This window comes from Poecilia reticulata, chromosome 15 (assembly GCF_904066995.2).
Source record: "Poecilia reticulata chromosome 15, P_reticulata-male-v2, whole genome shotgun sequence".
Lineage (NCBI taxonomy): Eukaryota > Metazoa > Chordata > Actinopteri > Cyprinodontiformes > Poeciliidae > Poecilia > Poecilia reticulata.
In genome coordinates this window covers 9,139,757-9,156,067 of record NC_088844.1, presented here as the reverse complement: position 1 = coordinate 9,156,067, position 16,311 = coordinate 9,139,757, and the positions used below count along the sequence as shown (strand labels likewise).

Sequence of the window (16,311 nt, the reverse complement as noted above, 5' to 3'; positions counted from 1 at the left end):
GACACATTAATAAATGTTAGCAAAGCGCTTTCAATCGGCTCCCCGATTCAGTCGGGAGGCTTCCGGGTTTGTTTTCCTTCCTCTCACGCCGCATCTCCCCGCAGCAGTCTGAAAATAAACCTAAAACAAATCATCTCACACTCGCCTTTTTATATTTGTGTTGGCAAGTGTTCTTAAGCTTATGTTTTGGGGGGGGGGGGGGGGGGGGGGGCAGCATGTCAAAAATAGTGATAGCCGATGTGCCGGCTGTGACGAACACCATCTCCCGGAGCAGATGAAATCTCCCACGGCTTCTTAAATCTGCCAGCACCAACTCCTGTTTGTGTTGGGCACTGACTTGCTTATTACAGGCACAGTAAAAACACAAGTTGGATAACAGCACACCCCTCCTAAAGCCGAAATATTGCTCATTTGCGATGGCTTTTTTTTTTTTTTTATCACTTTACGAGCACAGTTTTGGGGCGAGGAGCCCAAGGGGGGGGGAGACCGTACGTCCGCAGTTTTACAGTTACAGTGACAAAGAAGAAGTTTCAGCTCTTACAGCCTGATTACATCACGGATCTCTGTTGTTTCCAACAGGTAACACCTACTGGACTGTGAATATCGCGTCAGATTTTCATTGTCTGGCGTAAAAAAAAAAATTTTAAAAAAAAGGAAAAAAGAAAAGAAACGCTGTCAGGAGCGGCTGCAATTAGCCGCTGAACTCTGCACACGCACTTTAATCATTGAGATAATCGCCCGGGGCTCTCGACTTAATTGACGGCTATTTAAAGTTTATTGTAACGACAGACAAACGAAAAAATTGTCGGTTCGTCACAGCTCAGCCTTTGAGCGTTGTCGGCGTCGTGACTCCGTCAAAGTCGATCAGTCAACAAGTCTGCCACTTTGGCCCCACCCTAATATTTCCACAACTCTTTGGACGGATTTCAAGAAAACTAGGTCAATGATCACAATTCCCAAAGAAAGAGAGACTTTTCTTGGAATGAAATTTAAAAAAAAGAAGAAGAAGAAGAGGCTGTTTGGTTGTGTTGCAACTATCTTGACAATTAAATCAATTCTTTAAAAAAAAAAAATAATAATTGCACTCGTACACAAATTACAGTCGATACAAATGAGGTGGAAATATTTCCACAAATACAACTTTCGGGCCTGCCTCATTTGTCCCTCTGTGTGCTGGAGCGCTGCCTTCGAGGCACCTTCCTGCAGAAAGAGGCTGTCGTGTAAACACAGGAGAGAAAACACTGCAGCTGCAGAAAATGTCCAGATTGACGCTGCTTAGGCTCCTCTGGCTTTTAATTGACTGTTTTTTTTGTTTTTGTTTTTTTTTTTTACAACGAGCCACAGAGAGTTCTCACAAATCCCATTAAAATCAACAAGAACACGAGCCAGAGGGCGTTCAGTTTTATATTATTTAAGCATGTAGGTGGAGCATTTATATCAGAAAGAAAGAAAAACAAAAAAAGGAATTCAAGTTATATGTTTTAACAAGCTCAATGAACAATCACCTTTTTTTATATATTACTCTATATGCATACTGAAAACATTTAAACACACTTCTCATCTGGACTTACTAAAAAAATAAAAAACCGCTAAGCTTATACTGTGTTCTTAGCTGAACTATACATACAGTGCCTTTCTCAGATACAGTACATCCAACTTCCATGTGCTGCGTTAAGATTTTATGCGATAGACCAAGACAAACGGCCCAGGCGTCAGTGAAGGAAAAGGAAATGATTCATAGTTTTCAACATGCATTTTACCTTTATGTAAAATTCAACGCATAAATACTGATTTTCTGTGAAAGACTCAAAAGTTTGTTAGACGAACAAGAAACACTTCACCAATATGGCCGTTTTGTATCACTGTTGAGAATAAAGTAATGAAAATAAAAACACTGAGAATTTGAATCTGCAGTTTGCCATGAGTCATGAGGGGAAAAGGAAAGACGTGGAAGAAGGCACTCCGTACAAATGAGCCCGTGATTAAACGTTCGGTCAACATCTAAACCACTATCTGAGGTGGAAAACTAACACTCTGCATCACCCTGAACACACCATTCTAACCGTGAGCCATGGCGGTGGCAGCATCATGCAGTAGGGATACTTTTCTCCAGACTGATGACTGATGAATCTATTACAGGCAGAGGTTTACCTTCCAAGACAACAACAAGAGCAACAATGGACTGGTTTAGCTTCATCGTTTTCGGTCTTAAAACCACCAGTTTTAATGCTGTCTAATAATAATAATTTAATAATAATGTTAATTTGACTCATTTGCAAATTAACTACAAACATTTTAAATGCGATTGTCAGAGAATCGGGTGCAAGTGCAAGTACACCGTTTAGTTTTCTTTTTACTTTTAGCTTAGACTTATAATTTGGAAGTGATAACAAACTAAGTTTGCCAAACCAGTCAGACTGGGTAATTGTTATGCTCAATAAACAGGCTACGAGCAAATAAAATATATTTTTTCCACATTTTCCACTTTAAAACAATGTAGCAATATGTTAACTAAAATGTATTACATAAATCTGTTTGTGGCTGTGCGCAAATCACGAAAAGACCAACAAATACACGCAAAAATACAAAAAAAAAAAAAAACTTTTCAAAAATATCACTACAACAACATGTTTTCAGTCAGGGCTTTGAGTTTTGGGAACATTTTTCATACTTTTATCTGTAGGGATCTGGGTTTTGGTGTGGGATTATTAGTTAATTTAGTCCCTGTGTTATCTTGCTGAGTTCCTGACTGATCCCACCTGTCTATTGTTCCCCTGATTATTTCCCTTGTGTGTTTAACCTTGCCTCTCTCCTCCATTCCCTGCTGGATCCTGAGCTTGTGTTGTCTCATTCCTCACCTGTGGTTCCTGGCACTGAGTTCTGTGTTGGACATCGTTAATCTCACTTTACCTCGGGCCTCAGTCCTCATCTACTAACCACTTTGTGACATTATCATCTTCAACCCTAAAGCCTAATTCAAATGTCATCGCAGGAACACATAATTAAACAAATAACTTAATTGCTTCAACTATCAGTGAGATGCCAATGGAGGAGGTTTTGTTTTCACAACAAAGGAAAATCAAACTCCAGCTGTACTGTAGTTTTAGGAAGTAAAACCACAGTTTTAGGCTCATTTCTTAAGCGGTTCAAGTTATAAAAAGTCAAAGAATCACTAGTGTTAGTTTAATGTTTTGGAATGGCTCAATCAAATTTCAGACCAAAATACAACCAAGAATCTGCTGCAATATTTGAAAAAAATGAATGTTCAGAAATGTTCTCCATCCATGTGAGCATGAGGTTAGCAAAAATAACATTTGAGAATTGCTTCCGATGTCGTATTTAATAAAAATCAAACCACGGCTCCGTCTCTCTGCACTTTGCATCTATACACTGCTTTCTGTTGCGGAAAATCTTTCCTACCAATCATATTTCTGGATATAATCGGATATATTTTTAGAAAATAATGGTAGTTCATTATCCCATTTCCTACTGCTCTAAGTGAGACTACAGAGATTTTACTGCAGACATTTAATTCTGCTTGATTAAAACAGAAGAACATTTTAAGCAAATCCAATGACAGTCTTTATAAATAGGGTACTGAATTAGTAAAAAGAAAAGAAGCTCCAACTAAAAACACAGTTTGAAAGATATTCCTGGAATTGCACCCACTTTCAAAAATGAGTTAATAAAAGCTATTTCCACCGTTAAATACTGACCAACTTTATTATGTCAAATCAAAAATAATCTGTATGGATAATCTAACAGAAAGGCTTTTAAGATATTTTTTAAATTCACATTTGGGGATGTAAAGGTTTACAATCGGGGTGCACCGATTGCAGTTTTCTGGCCGATCGCTGATTACTGATCTCTTAAAATCTGCCGATTCCAATTATGGCTGATACCATTATTTTTTGTCTGGAACGTTGCTCAATGTAGCAAGAAAGAAAGTTGTTGAGTTGGCAACAGTGGGGTCACTATTGTTAATTGTAAAGATGCAGACATGACTTGGAGGGACGACCAGGTCAATAAAACCTCTCTCACCGGAGAGCAAAAGAGGACAGCGGTTGATTCTTACACATTTGCCAAGCTAGATAAGATCTGCAGATAAGATCGGCTTCATATGTAATAATCGGCCGATCTCCCAAAACTAAGGAAATCGTCACCAATAAATCGGTGCACCCCTAGTTCACAAACTTCAACATTGTGACTTTTAGGCGTGCGTCTCGTCGGCCCTACCTGCAGGTGCTGCTTTTCTGCATCACCTCCGCCCTGTGGTAGCCTGACAACTTGCAGAAGCCATCGTTGCTGTAGACGATGGGCCAGTCCACTATCTGGGCGTTGCCCAGGACAAAGTTGGTGTCTGTTTTAAAGAGGACATGAAAGAAAATAGCAACTTTAGATGACAGAGTGCTGTCAAAAGTCATCACATCCACAATCTAAAACGATATTTTGGCTCAGGAGAAGGTCGAGACGAACGAGTTCCATGGAAACTCAAAGGAAATCCGACTTAAAACATGTTTGAACCAGAGTTAAAAGCTAAATATGTCTTAAACCTGTTTTTGTAATTACATACAGATTTTTACAGTTCAAAAATATTTAAATGTTAATTTGTTTTGACGTCTAGCTAAGGTACATCCTCATGATTTGAATCTTTGAAAGCTGTGTGAAACATGGATTTTATTGAAAAAGTGTGTTTACACAGTAACGCTTACACCATTAGTTAAAAGTAGCAAATACACTGCCTTTGAGTGCCAAAACGCTTTTAAGTGGTTGCCATTAGGGTCTCTAATTGTCTACGCCTCATTACATTCTTCACACAGGGTAAAACTCTTGCTTCAAGAACAGAACACCATAAAATCAGCTTTTCTTTTTTCTTTCTTTTAACTTTCTCTGTAGAAAACACAAACAACTCTCCTTTTGACCGCTCTTTATGCAGAGTGTTTAAGAAACCGAATTTATCACTTTGCCGGTGTGTGAGGTTTAATCTGATACAGGTTTCTAAGTATTTAGGTGTAAGCCTAAATATTCAGATACAGATATAGTTACAGTTTCAGTCAAATGTTTGTGTTTACTTGTCAGGGGGCTGAAACTTACATGATTTTGATGATTTTTAGTTTGTTTGATTTGTTATTTGCCAAGGGTGGAAATGATCATACTACAAAGAACTAAGATGAAGATGTTTCATCATGTGGACGATTAGGTAATCTTTTGATTTTACAACATGTTTCTTCTGAGTGAAGATAATATTTTACAACATTTTGGAGTCCTGACCTAAATCTGATAAATGATTTGTTCAGAAAGCTAGAGATAAGGGTGATGGTAAAGAGCCCTTCCTACTTCAAAACCTTGAAGTTCATCATTTAAATCTAAATCATCTAAAAAAAAAAATATTAGAAATCATTAAAAAAAAAAAAAAAAAAAGCTTTTTGGTAGTTTCATTAGGGTTTTCCTGTTGATTTTTGAGAAGCGTAAGTTATAAATAGCTTGTAATGTGTAATTTTTTTATTATTATTAAACTGTGAATAAAATGTAATGTTTTTCTAAACCAATTATTGTTTTCGGTCGTTCTGTTGAGTTTTGACAGAAGCCTGTCTCACTTCCAACCAGAAACAAACTTAGTTTGAATGACGTTCATTTTAAATTTACATCTGCCAGGGGTGTGAGTCGTTTTGGACTTAACGGTAACCTCAAAAATGTTTCATCTTATTGCAAGTTACCGCAGTAGCACATTACCAAGATTTCAAAAAGCCTCTGGCATATATTTGACTGGATGTTGGACCACTCTTGCACAGAAATAAATAGGTTGTCATGCTGGGACAGACCTGTTTTAAAGACTATTCCTTAACTTTTCCCTTTGAATTTAGGTTCAACAAAGATCAACAACTACAACCATCAATATATTTGGAAAAGTCAAGATGAGTCTTTAACTGTACCAAGTGGTGGAGGAGGCATCATGATGTGAGGCTTTTTTGATATTAGTTTCCACATTTTGTAACTTAGCTCCAAATCAACAAATAGATTCATGAATTGCGTCGCAGTCAAATGTTCCTTAAAGACAATGTTACCAAAGACAGGCCTAACCTGGGCTGAGAAGTGATAAAGACACTTGGATTAATCTTTTAGAACGTTTTAAGTTATGTTGATTAAATTTATTTAAGTGTTCAAGTGCATAATCATTCCACCCTGGAGAAAGAACAATTCTAGTAAATAAACTTAAAACTCGTCTTATAGTCATGCTCGTCTGTCAGAAATCCTTAAATATTTATTTATATTTCAGTTTTTAGCTATTTCCATGGGAAATATAAGAACGACATTTAAATCTCATTTGTTACACTTACTAAAACATGTTTGTGCTATTAATTAGATTGACCAAACTTTTGTAGGAGAATAAAACATTTGCACCTAATAATTTGGCAACTTCTGGCAACATTTTGGGGAAAATTTGCAGAGACAAATACTTGAAGGAAAATCAGTCTTTTTGTTTTGCAGATATCCAAAACAAAAACAAAAAACAAAAGTTAAACGTGGAATAAGGGTAGCATTTTTTTTTTTTAAGCAAATCAAATCAAACATTTTAAAATTAATTATCCTCATTTTCACTGATGAGATTGTAAGTTTTAGTCTGAGAGGAACCTTTTTGTAGGGTTGGTAAAAGAGCAGGGAAGGGAAGAAAAAAAAAGACTGGCCACATAAAACAGAAAACTTTCATCGACACAGAAAGTCACGGTAAACACAAAACAGCAGCTTGAAGCATCAGCACGGTGACAAGATGATCCACAACACATCACATGCCCATGTGTCCTTCACAACAGAAACATGCATGAGGATCTTTGTGAGAAACGGGGTTGGAACTGAAACACTCTCTGGCTGACTTACTTCTGGGAAAATACACGTCATAGAAACGACTAAAGAGCTAACAAGGCGCCTTCTACTGAATGACAGCGTTGGATACAGATACATTGATAAAGATGCTGAGATAGGGAGCACTCCATGTTAAACTTCACAGTGTACCTGTCTGTCTATGTGGCAGTGTCCAAACTGAAATGTTCGAAAAGAAAAGAAAGTTAACAGAGTACAGGGAGAAACATTTGAATGAGTGAAGAATGTCAGACACAGATGACGATCTGCAATAAACAAAAGACACACACAGCTCTGGATCTTTAATCCCAACGGACTTAGGCATAATTCAGCTGTTTTCCATTAACTCACTGAATGTTTCCGGGTAAATGCGACATGTTAGCTTTATTGATATTTATTGAGCGTTATAATTTTTGCGGCTGATTGTCGATCTGTGGTTTTTATAAAGCGCTGACCTGCTAATCGTTGCTTTATCTGATTCTCATTAAGAGCCGCAATTCACGACTTCAAAACGCTTCTTCCTGGTTCCCTGCTATGAGTGGTCAATAATTAATGGCACCAGGAGCCGAGGCAGTGTCCCACAGAGCAAGCAGTCGTTGTGAAGCAGTTTTATTTAATTTATTTATTTATTTGCTCCTATGTTAAAAGACACATAGAATAATTGCCAAACTGATATACTTAAGTCTCTCGAGCATTTTCTGCTAGCAATTAGTGCTGTTAGCGCAGCTAGCATCACTTAAACAGCAGTTTTAGTATTCTTTCAAGAGACTGTCAACCTTTTTCTTTATTGCGAAATTTCCAAGAGGCTGACAACATTCCCAAATCCAGGATGTTCAATGACAGGCAGAAGTTGGAAGCTCAAAACGATAAAAAAAATAAAAATATTTTAAACTTGTATTTTTTTTCAGTCTTCCTGTTAGCTACCGAAAGTCTCATCTCTCTCACACACAACCGGAATGAACAGCTGACATGTAGTTCTCCAACTGGTAGCATCTCTTTCATTTTTAAACATAGTAAAGATGCTGAATGTGGGCACATTTTAGCAGTTCTCTGTAGTTAGCAGCTTCCTTACCGATTTGTGTTGTTGATGTTTTCACCAAATCAGCTCATTGTGTCATACAAACGTCACAAAACACTGCCTGAAAAAACAGAATGTCAACATCTAAAGTAATCAAAATAGCACAGAGACAGACACTAACTGTGTCTCATATATATATATATATATATATATATATATATATATATATATATATATATATATATATATATATATATATATATATATTCAGCCTTAACTTGACTGCTGGCTGCAGTTTTCCTCTGTAAGCTTTGATATGAGCTGTTTAAAAATGTGCTCAACCTACATGCCAAACAGAAGAAGTGAGAGCAAGAATCCTGACAGATGTTGCAAGAGCAATTACAAGCAATAACCCATTGCAAATTTATTTTCAACCCTGTTTCTTCAACACCCAAACAATGGTACCAATAAAAACGAACGAATGACGGTAAACAGCATAACCTGCAGCACGCAGAAGATGCTGCGCAGGCTTCACGGCTTTAACTGCCAACGTTTTCTTGGCTGCTGCTTTTGACGCAACAGAACCCGGCTATTTAGTGTCGATGCGAAACAGACGTGGCAACACAAAATGAGACCGCTTTGATTAGAATCCAAATTTTACTTCTTTATTTTGCTGACAGGAAAAAGAAAAAAAAAGCTCTCATGAATAAAAGTACCATATTTTGCATTTAAGAAGCAGAAAATATATGCAATTTCACTTTTTTTTGTGGAAGGGAATCCATGGTATAAAATAGCTTTACAACAATATGCTTTTTTTGGTTTAAACAAATGTTTGTAGTCACTTTCAAAAGAAGAAAAAGTCAAACCAAACATCTATCAATCAATCAGAATTGAGGGATTAACTCTCAACTTTTGCCAGTGATCTGTCAAAGGATTAAAACTTATGTCTTGAGTCGTCAAAGCAATTCCATCGTTTCATAATTTCTGTTTAATTAACACACAAATCTATGTAGTTAGATGCAACTTTCTTGGGTTCTTGGGATTATAGGTCACTAAAGATTAGTGACCTATAATCTAATAATGCCTTCATTTTCTGTTTGATATAAATCTAATACTTCTATATGAAAAAAGCAGCAGCACATTTTGTTCTTTTTTATGACTTACGCCCTAGAGAAAACAACAACAACAACTAATCAGTCCAAACTGGAACAGGCAGAGAAAACCAGAAATCATCGTCAGCTGAAAAAAAAAAAAAAGTCTGATTGATGAGTCTGTGGCTACATGAAAACACTCTTTTCCTGGATTATTGGTCTCCATTTCCTGTCCCTTTGGCACAGCACAGAAAACAGGTCGGACACGTGTAATTGTGTTACATCTGACCCGTTGCAGATACAGCACTGATGTCGAGGGTGTGAAAAAGCTTTTTATCAAGCCGGATCCAATAAGACCCAACACAGCCCAAAGGTGTTTTATATATATATAAATATACATTTATTTTTACAAATTAGCTATAAAAATTTATAAACTAGTTAAAAACGTCCTTTTTTCACAAACAGGTACAGATGTGGACGAATTTCTTGGACCCTTAGTGGAAAATAAATTAGGCTTTTATTGCAGTCAAATAATCTGAAACTGAAGATTTAAGAAAAATCAAGACTTTGACTTGATCATGTTCGACCCTTTTCTGCCAAGTTTCTATAGCAACAGTTAAACGGTATGTTGATTTGTTTGGAAGTGAAGCCACCAAAAAGCCTCTTCTGTCCTACCTTCACAAACGTAAGCATGTGGAGTTTTTCAAACTCTACTACAACTCAAGATTATGAAACACTCCAAGTGAGGTTGGCATAAAACTACGAATGAAGATGTGGAGAAGCGCATCCTGCCCGCTGTTAAGATACAGCGCAGAATCCATGATGCTGTGGGCCTGTTTCCCTTCCTTAACGTCATCTAGACAGATTTTGTGACGAGGAACGCACAAAGATTTTTTTTTCTAACCTTATTTCATCTTCTAAGAAAAGTGCTTTCCGTTTTCAGAGAGTGTTTTGCGTACACAGAAAAAAAAATCTTTGTAAAGGTGCCAACAAATTCATCCACATCTGCAGGCTGCTCTAAAAGTCCATGTCTGAGTTGAAAGGAAGTCGTTCACTTATCATTTCTGTTATTCGTGAGCTACAGTCCAAAAGTTCTCCGTAGAGCCAAAGATTTGTAGCCATTTTTAATTAGTGGTAAGAGACAAACTACCGGCCAGGAATGTAAAAATCAATATGTCTAGGCAGTTGTGAGGAGTTGCTTATTTAGCAGCAAAAGGTTACATAAAAGGACGAGTTCCTTCATTGTTTATGAGCTCCCACCCACCACTGTCCCGGTGGCATCCTGCAGATTTAAAGATCTATGTTTTTTTATTTCTTCTTCTTCTTCGTTGGTTTGTTTCTAGCAATAAACTGCTTACTAATCAATAACCACAAGGTCATAAGAATGGATTTTTTTTTCTTAAAGTTTGGATTTATCTTTTTAATATTTGGTAAGATGTTTGTTTTCCGCCATCGTACGTTTTAATGCAGACGTCTTTTTAAATGAAGGGTTTGCTTTTGACGAAATTATAACTTCCTCTGACAGATATAGCTGCGACCATGGGATGTGTACATACATACATACATGTACTTACATACATACATTGTGACTCGCACGCAAAACCACACTAGCATCCCTGCTTCGGTTTCACAGATCACTGCTCAGTGTTACACCTCTCCAGCTCACACTGCCACTTTCTATTTCATCTAATAAAGGCCAAAGGGTGACAGGAAACAATGCACAGAGCTTCCAATTTTCACAATACACTTCTGTGTCCAGTGTGATGGATTATCTATTTTCTATCAGGAAAAAAAAACAAAACTTCATTTTTCTTTCTTTTGTTCAAGCTAGAAATGGATACAAAAATCACCCTTCCGTTTAAGATATATTTTTTTTAATTTATGCTTTGTGAATAAAACTGTGATTACCTTGAAGAGGGTTTAATCTGAATCTGTTTAATCCTTAAACAAAGTCTGTAATTGCTTGTTTAATCACAGCCCTGTGTTCTACTTTGACAATCAGCAGCATTCTACAAAAACCACAGTTTTTTTTTTGTTTGTTTTTTTTTTTGTTCTGCCTGGATGAGCAGAATCTGTTGTTTAGTTAAAGCTGGATGTTAAATCCTCTTAACAGCTTGAGGCATTTGCAACAAGGGCTTAAGTTGAGTTTCAAACTGCACCCTGGATGATGATGATGGTGATGACCCCCCCCTCCCCCTCCTCCCACTCCCCATGCATCTCTCTGCATGCTACAAGAAAATCAGCATCTTTTAAGGTTTTCCTCTCGCTGGTGGAAATCCCTCTCCGTCCTTATCTGGTCCATACGTTTCTCAGCAGAGACTTCCACTGGTCTTATGTAATCAATGTAATGATTTCAGTGACCTGGTGTCTCTGCTCTCTGCTTGCACTGCAGGGACTAAAACTGATGCTTTAAAAAAAAAAAAAAAATTAAGAAAAAAATTCTGAAAATATATTATTACATTAACAAGAGCTAGACACACTTCAATAGTTTTCTCTTATAACTTTTTTCCCTCCTTTTTTAAAATAAAGAAATCAGATTCTGTGCAACTAAGTAGCCTCGTGTTTCCCGTCGTTGTGTGTTTATTTGATGCTGTCTAACAATTTCTGGCTACACTGAGACATTTGCTCACACCTTGCAGGTTAGTCTGCCGTCATAGTGATCATCATCCTTACCGTTCGACCGTCTCACAATATTCTCCAAAAAAGTATTCTGGGGGGCCACAAGTCCCCTCCGCCCCCCCGCCATGCTGCGGCTTCACTCAGTCCTCTGCAGATGAAAATGTACCCCTCGGTGCCTCGCTGCTCTTCATGCTTTCTCCTGTGTGTGTTTTTCTTTCTTTCTTTCTTTTATTGAAGGAGCTGCGTGCGTTTCGCGGACAGGAGCTGTCTGCTCTGCTTCGTTAGCCTCCTCCTCCTCCTCCTCCTCCACCTCCTCCACCTCCTCCTCCTCAGCCCGGTGGGATGCGTTGGCGCCTCACGCACCGCCTCATCATGCAGGAGTGGAAAACAAGACCGGGACGCACCGCACTGCACTGTGCAGGAGGGGCAAGCCTGCGAGCCGAGCCGAGCCTGGGAGGTCCAGGAGCGCCATCTGCCGGATCTGCAAAAAATAAATAAATAAATAAATAAAATTTACACCTCTGAATGTTTTTTTTTTTTAATTATTATTATTTACAACCACAAGCTTCAATATATTTTATTGAGTTGTAATGAAAGTAATTTAAATATGTTGGAATAAATGAATGTGTTTGTCCTCTTTGTGCATATAAAATTCTGTAAAGTGTGGAGTGCATTTTGTATTTAGCAACTTTTGTTGTGAGTCGCTCTATTTCTTTCACAGCTCACCTAATTGCTGTTCAGCTCGTTATTTAATATCAAAACAAATACAGTTGCTCTGTGACTCTATTACCCAGGGCAGCATTCAAAAGAAGCTGTAGCATTAGCTAACGCTATAAGCGTTGTAGTGCTTGGTATTACATATACCAAACACTTGTCCCCATTCAAATACACATTAAACAAACAAGCAAACATACACCTGTTTTTTTTTCTTCTGGGCACTTGCCCAGGGTACAATTCAAAAGGGGATGGCACGATCACTGTGAAAAATATACTGCTCAAAAAAATAAAGGGAACACTTAAACAACACAATATAACTCCAAGTAAATCAAACTTCTGTGAAATCAAACTGTCCACTTAGGAAGCAACACTGATTGACCTGACGAGGGTCCCCGTTGTCAATCAGTGTTGCTTCCTAAGTGGACAGTTTGATTTCACAGAAGTTTGATTTACTTGGAGTTATATTGTGTTGTTTAAGTGTTCCCTTTATTTTTTTGAGCAGTGTATATAACCTACTGCCTAATGTCTAATAATAAAATACAAAGTTTTGTAATTTTCAAAAAATACAAAACTTTGTATTTTTTCAGACTTCCAAAAATACAAAGTTTTCATTGAATATGAATACTGTATCTATGATTTTGATTTTCCTTTTTTTAAAAAAGGGAAACCGGTTTCCAAATGTAAATTTTGAAGATAAAAATTGATTTAAGTATAAATCAACTTTTAGCAATAACTAGCATGTACAGCAAATATTGCACATGCTAGTTATGGCCGTCATGACTGGAGGCTAAACGGGGCACTGAAGTGTGGCGACTGGTACAAAACCAAGGAGATCCTTTTGAAGGGGGTCGACTGGATTCTCAATGAGATCAAGTTCGCCTTGTTGCTGAAAATGTGCTATATAAATAAAATTACCTTACCTTACGATTGTTTCTTCAGAAATCTTAATTATGCTTAATTCCAGACATTAATTATAAGAACAGGGTAGTACAGCTAGACCTTAGTGCAGGAATTCAAAGGAAAGCTGATCCTTAAACATTTTTCAGTTTATACAGTTAATATAAAGTTTTTTTAATGTAATATTTGCTTTGACCTCTTTCTGTACACTGACACATTTTACTTCAGAATGTAAAGTGTGCTTCCAAAGTTTTTACATTATATGATTGCTTGTTTTCACTCATTTTTTATAAAACACACTTTGACTGAAGTCCATGTAAGCAGCGTGACCTTTGCATCGGAAGTCAAAGTAAAGCTAAGCAGGTTACTGAGTATGTCCATACCAAGGTAAGTTGTACTTCAAATCAATGTTTGCCTCGTGTGGCGTTCACTTGCAGTCGGTCCTTAAATGGCAACAAGCATGGCCTAAATTACAACCTCTTCCCTTATATTGCAGTTCTCACAAGAAGGCAAGGCTTTATCAGACGGGTTGTTTAACTCGTGCCATAAAAGCAGTTTCATCACAGCAATGCGTTTAAAATAATAAAATTCACTGGTTCAGATTCCAACCAACGCATAAACTCTGGATGAAAATGAAAGCCATATGATTTAAAAGTAAATTAGTCCCATTTTTATAGTTATATAATTGAGACTGAGCTAAATAATTTCTGAAATGGTTCCAAAATACTTGAACTTTGATCTTTAAAGACGACGGCTGAATCAATGCAACTGAACTTTAATTTTTAAATAAAGACTAAAATACAAATGTTGGGCAGTTTTAATATAACGAGGACAAATTCCACAACGACCTGTGACTTCATTTTTTTATTACCACAATCACACATGAGCAGTGTCTTAGACAGACAACATCTTTCACATCTTTTCAGACGAAATAGCCCGATTGACATCAATCAGGAAACAAACATTTTGTTGAGAAAACCAGTCTTTGCGTTTAAAAAAAAATATCTGTCGCTGGCATTAACTCGACCACGTCTTCTTGATCCTCAGATGACTCAGGTGATCCGTTATGCGTTTGTGTTCGGGAAAGTTGGCGAAGTTGGCCGCCTTGATCTGCAGCCAGGTTTGGGCCCTGCGCTCGGCGGCGTGGCCGACCTCCTGCTCCTTCGTCAGGTACGGCCGGCTGAGCCAGTACTCGTTCTCAGCCTCGCGCTTCAGGTGGTTCACCATCTTGCTTTTCATCTGCCACGTGATCTGCCGCGGGCGGCGGTGCTTCCCGATCCACTGCTTCCCAGGAATACCTTTGCGCAGCAGCATGAGGGTGAGGAACATGGCGGCAGATTATCCGACCTGCAACAACGAGAGCCGTTAAAAACATCTGAAAACAATTTTTGATAAGGATAAAACTCCGCAAACCTTCACATTATTGGTTTGGACTACTTTAACTGGTTGAATTGTTTTTTTGTTTTGTTTTTTTCTTTTCCTCTGCTGCTCCTTTGAAATCAGTATTTTTGAAATTATTATGTAGTTTACCAGTACACTACATATAACTGCAGTAATAAAGCAGGTTATTCAATAATTGGCAAGCAGTCCAAATCAGAGGAAGCAATGCAAGTACAAGAAAAAAAAACTACAAAATATAAATACAAATATTATTTAATGCTAATCATCTTGCTGCTGTGCAATGTTCAGTACTTTGATTTTCATAATACTATAAGACACTTTGCAGCCTCTTAAACTTAAAAGAACACACTGGAGTTAGATTAATGATCCTTATTTCCCGTCAGACTTATTGCTGAATTTTACTAATTTTACTAATTTATGCCAGTCTTGACTTATTTTGCATCAGTTCTTGTTTAGGACACTTGAACCAAAGCTCAGTAGCATGTTCCAAGTAATAGGGGTAAATTCGGTGAACCTTGATTCGACATGCGTTTCATTCTGTTGGAAATAACCAGGACTTTACTAGTATATTTCTTTGCATGCATTTTATAAAATCAGTGTATATTTCATATGTCGCACAATTTAAGAAAAGTACCTCTTTCTGCTATTTTTGTCTTTTTTTAATTTTAATTTCTGTGGGACTGAGTGGGAGCATGCTCCATCTTGTTGTGCCTCCCAGGATAATGAAAATAAGGTCTATTCTCTGTAATAAGAATAATAATAAGTTTAATGGAAAGATAGGCGTGCAAAAAATTTTACCAACACAGTATGACAGTTTGATTTGCTGCCTGAAGCTTCATCAAAACGTATCTAGCCATCACTGCTTTCTGGTTTTGGAGTTTAGCATTTGTTTTACTGATGTAAACACATTACACACATTAATTGTTCAAACTAGAACTGAACAGTAGCACCGTTTCTTATTATTGAAACAAAAATATATATATAACAAAACTCACGTCAAAAGTCTCACTCCTAATGCAATAAATCTAGCTAATTTATTATTTTACTAAAAGCTGCCCTTTGCACACTGAGTCACAATGATGATCATTTTACAACAGGAAGATAGCGTGGTTAAAAATTTTGACTTTATCTTGAAGTTTAGGAGGGTTATCGTGGGAAAGGGCAGAAGATAGGAAGAAATAAAATATTTACGCAGCTCGCACAGTTTTGTATGACGTTTCGCATAAAACTAACGCAAAACAGCTGGAGAAAACAGCGTTAGCATTTTAACAGTCTGTCTAAGCTACAAGCTGAAGCTGAATTAGCAGCAACAAGGACAAACTAAAACAGAATCACTTAAAACTCAAAGCAGAAACCAAACTGTAAGAGACAATTGTGTTATTTCCCCCACCTTCAACAAGAGTTGAATACAGTCAAATCTTCGACATTGAGGTAGAAACACGGCCAGAATTAAAGACAAGCCAACATCAAAAATGTGACGGCTAGCTAGCTTCAGGGGTCATTTGTAATATTTCCGGAGCAGCGGCGTGTCGCTGGAAACCGAGTCGGCTCGATGTGTTGATTCATTCAAATGAACGACGAAGTGAATGCAACGTTCAAATAAATATGACTTTTCACATGATTAACTCGAAATTTGTTTTGCATACATTTGTTCATATAAATATACCAAAATTTTATTTTTAATAACGCAATAAATGACAGTCATTAGGG

The 16,311-nt window shown here is 37.3% G+C and overlaps 2 protein-coding genes across 5 annotated transcripts in view; both read right to left on the bottom strand.

The window, feature by feature from the left end:
• Positions 1-11,914, bottom strand: part of kcnh1a (potassium voltage-gated channel, subfamily H (eag-related), member 1a) — an 81,745-nt gene extending 69,831 nt beyond the window's left edge. For 2 of the 4 annotated variants that reach the window (XM_081616706.1, XM_008428789.3), the window contains exons 1-2: positions 11,641-11,909; positions 4,237-4,360 (exon numbers count right to left, since the gene is read on the bottom strand). In XM_081616706.1, coding sequence (XP_081472832.1) covers positions 4,237-4,360; positions 11,641-11,713 — 197 coding nt within the window. In that variant the 5' untranslated portion in view covers positions 11,714-11,909. Of the gene's footprint in view, positions 1-4,236; positions 4,361-7,011; positions 7,039-11,640 lie in introns of all 4 variants that reach the window. The other 2 variants (XM_081616705.1, XM_008428788.3) reach the window with 2 other exon arrangements.
• Positions 11,915-14,049: 2,135 nt separating this feature from the next.
• mrpl57 (mitochondrial ribosomal protein L57) lies at positions 14,050-16,154 on the bottom strand. The gene is made up of 2 exons (XM_008428791.3): positions 15,992-16,154; positions 14,050-14,547 (listed from the first exon to the last, which is right to left on the bottom strand). Exon 2 carries the CDS (start codon positions 14,527-14,529, stop codon positions 14,218-14,220), a length of 312 nt encoding a protein of 103 aa, XP_008427013.1. The 5' UTR covers positions 14,530-14,547; positions 15,992-16,154; the 3' UTR covers positions 14,050-14,217.
• Positions 16,155-16,311: the final 157 nt, after the last annotated feature.

What these genes read in the sequence shown, in the direction of transcription:
- mrpl57 (XM_008428791.3), bottom strand. Translation starts at nt 14,529, where the DNA reads ATGTTCCTCACCCTCATGCTGCTGCGCAAAGGTATTCCTGGGAAGCAG.